Raw genomic sequence first — 2543 nt, 5'->3', positions numbered from 1 at the left:
CTCTAACCTACTTGTTAAGGAGGAGCTGAATGCAATCTAGACAAAGAAAGGATTGAACTTAAAGAGTGGGTGCTTTAAACCTGAAATGGGATACTGCTCCAAAGAACACTTCTCAGATACTGGGATAAAGAACAACTAGATGATCTTGATATATACAGTTTGATGATTTCAACTGATTGAGTAAATGAAGTAAGCTAAATCACCTCCATACCTTCCTATGTGTCATTTGTACCTCTCTGATTTTATCACATTGTATAAGTTCATCTTAAGTAATCAGCCAGAAATAAGTCAGACAAAGACAAAAACCATATGATTTTGTTTATATGTGGAATCTAAAACAAAACAAAACAAAAACCCAGAAACTTGTAAATACAGAGAACAAGCTGGTGGTTGCCAGAGGGGAAGTGGGAGGGTGAATAGGATTAAGACGGCCAAACTTCCAGTCATAAAATAAATAAGTTACGAGGATGAAAAGTACAGTGTAGGGAATATGGTCAATAATACTGCAGTCATGTATAGTGACAGATAGTAACTACACTTATCCTAGTGAAACTAAGTAATATACAGAATTGTTGAACCAATATGTTGTACACCTGAAACTAATATAACAGTGTATGTTAATTATACTTCAATAAAAAATTATAATCAGCTAGATATATGATGTATACATTACTATATACTTCACAGAATTTGCAGAAGGTAGGTTTTGGACACAGGATATAACCTAAAGGTAAAATATTCAGTATTCCCTTTCGATGTGTCATATAAAGTGATTAGCAGGAAGCCTGAACCATTGTCCATTTCAGTTATTTCTTGTCTGTTTACATAAATCTATTTATGTAAGAAAAAGACATTCAAAATTGAGAGACTCTAGAAATCCCCAAATATTGGGGGGGAATCAATCTTTATCTCTTTCTCCTGGCAGGTCACCATTACCAACTGTCAAAGTGAAAGAAAATTTATTATAGAAGAAGCTAGAAAGCATTCACAAGGATTTCTCTCTCCGTGACTGTAAACTTGAGAAAAATGGTTCCAGTGAAAGTGTGAGTCAGTCCTTTATAGCACATTTTTAACCGAGAACATGAAACTGGCTGCACTGAAGAGAAGACAAGTTTCATTTAATGAGACTAAATAGAATTTTATTACTGGGGGGAAGCTTAGAGGTTTTCTTAAATCCTGTCTCCTCCCTTCATTTTATGGAAAAAGTTGTGTCCAAATGGTATTTTGACTTTCCCAAAGATGCTCAATAATGACTTTCTGATCAAGGGCTAATCCCCTGACCCATCTCCCAATGGGAAGCACTCTCCACAACACATTTTCAACAGATATTTATAAAATTATCTCCCAAGATGATCTTCCTTTTCTTCTTTCTTAAAGGAGACCCTGCCTGCCACGTAGTCATCCCCATGGGAAATTGGAGCTCAGTGACTGAATTCACCCTGACCGCCTTTCCCACTCTCCTGGGGCTCCGAATACTACTCTTTGTGGTTCTTCTGCTGACTTACACGTTAACAGCAACAGGAAATATTATCATCATCTTCCTAATATGGACTAATCATCACCTGCAAACCCCAATGTACATTTTCCTCAGTAATTTGTCTTTTCTGGATATTTTATACACCACTGTTGTTACACCAAAGTTGCTAGCCTGCCTTCTAAGACAGAAGAAAACCATATCCTTTGCTGGTTGTATCACTCAAACATATTTCTACTTCTTTCTGGGGACAGTGGAGTTTATCCTCCTAGCAGTGATGTCCTTTGACCGCTACGTGGCCATCTGTAACCCCCTGCGCTATACCATCATCATGAACAGCAGGACCTGCCTCTTTCTGGTTCTGAGCTGCTGGGTAGGAGCCTTCCTGTCCGTGTTGGTACCAACCATTGTAGTGACAAGGGTACCTTACTGTGGAAAAGAAATTAATCATTTTTTCTGTGACATTGCCCCTCTTCTGCAGGTGGCCTGTATAGATACTCACCTCATTGAGCAGATAAACTTTCTCCTATCTGCCCTTGTCATCCTGAGCTCCCTGGTATTCACTACTATGTCCTATACCTACATCATCTCTACCATCCTGCGTATCCCCTCAGCCCAAGGCCGTCAAAAAGCTTTTTCTACCTGCGCTTCTCATATTACGGTGGTTTCCATTGCTTATGGCAGCAATATCTTTGTGTATGTGAGACCCAATCAGAACAATTCCCTGAATTTTGACAAGGTAGCTGCTGTCCTCATTACAGTGATAACCCCTCTCCTGAATCCTTTTATTTATAGCTTGAGAAATGAAAAGGTGAAAGAAGTTTTGAGAGAGACGATAAACAGAATCATGTCCTCGATATGAAGGATAACTTGACATCAGTGCTTAGTACATCACACAACATTTCTTAGCTTCAACACATTCATTCTGCATGAGTACTGTGCCATGTTGACATTCCAGAAACCTGAGACTGTCAACAGGGTGAGCAATGACCATACCAAACTGAAAGAAATTCTACTTACATCTAGAAGAAAAAAAAAAAATTGAATCCATCCACGCTTGCACATTTGT

General features: G+C 38.6%; 1 protein-coding gene across 1 annotated transcript; it reads left to right on the top strand.

Moving 5' to 3' along the window:
* The first annotated feature begins 1406 nt into the window (after nucleotides 1–1406).
* Nucleotides 1407–2336, top strand: LOC144228578 (olfactory receptor 6M1). Its single transcript, XM_077760447.1, has one exon. It carries the CDS (start codon nucleotides 1407–1409, stop codon nucleotides 2334–2336), a length of 930 nt encoding a protein of 309 aa, XP_077616573.1.
* Nucleotides 2337–2543: the final 207 nt, after the last annotated feature.

The sequence above is a fragment of the Crocuta crocuta genome, unplaced genomic scaffold (genome assembly GCF_008692635.1).
Source record: "Crocuta crocuta isolate KB4526 unplaced genomic scaffold, BGI_CrCroc_1.0 scaffold335, whole genome shotgun sequence".
Lineage (NCBI taxonomy): Eukaryota > Metazoa > Chordata > Mammalia > Carnivora > Hyaenidae > Crocuta > Crocuta crocuta.
The sequence above is the reverse complement of the archived record's forward strand: the minus strand, read 5'-3'. Positions and strand labels throughout refer to the sequence as shown.

Coding starts and splice junctions, on each gene's coding strand:
- LOC144228578 (XM_077760447.1), top strand. CDS start 1,407: ATGGGAAATTGGAGCTCAGTGACTGAATTCACCCTGACCGCCTTTCCC.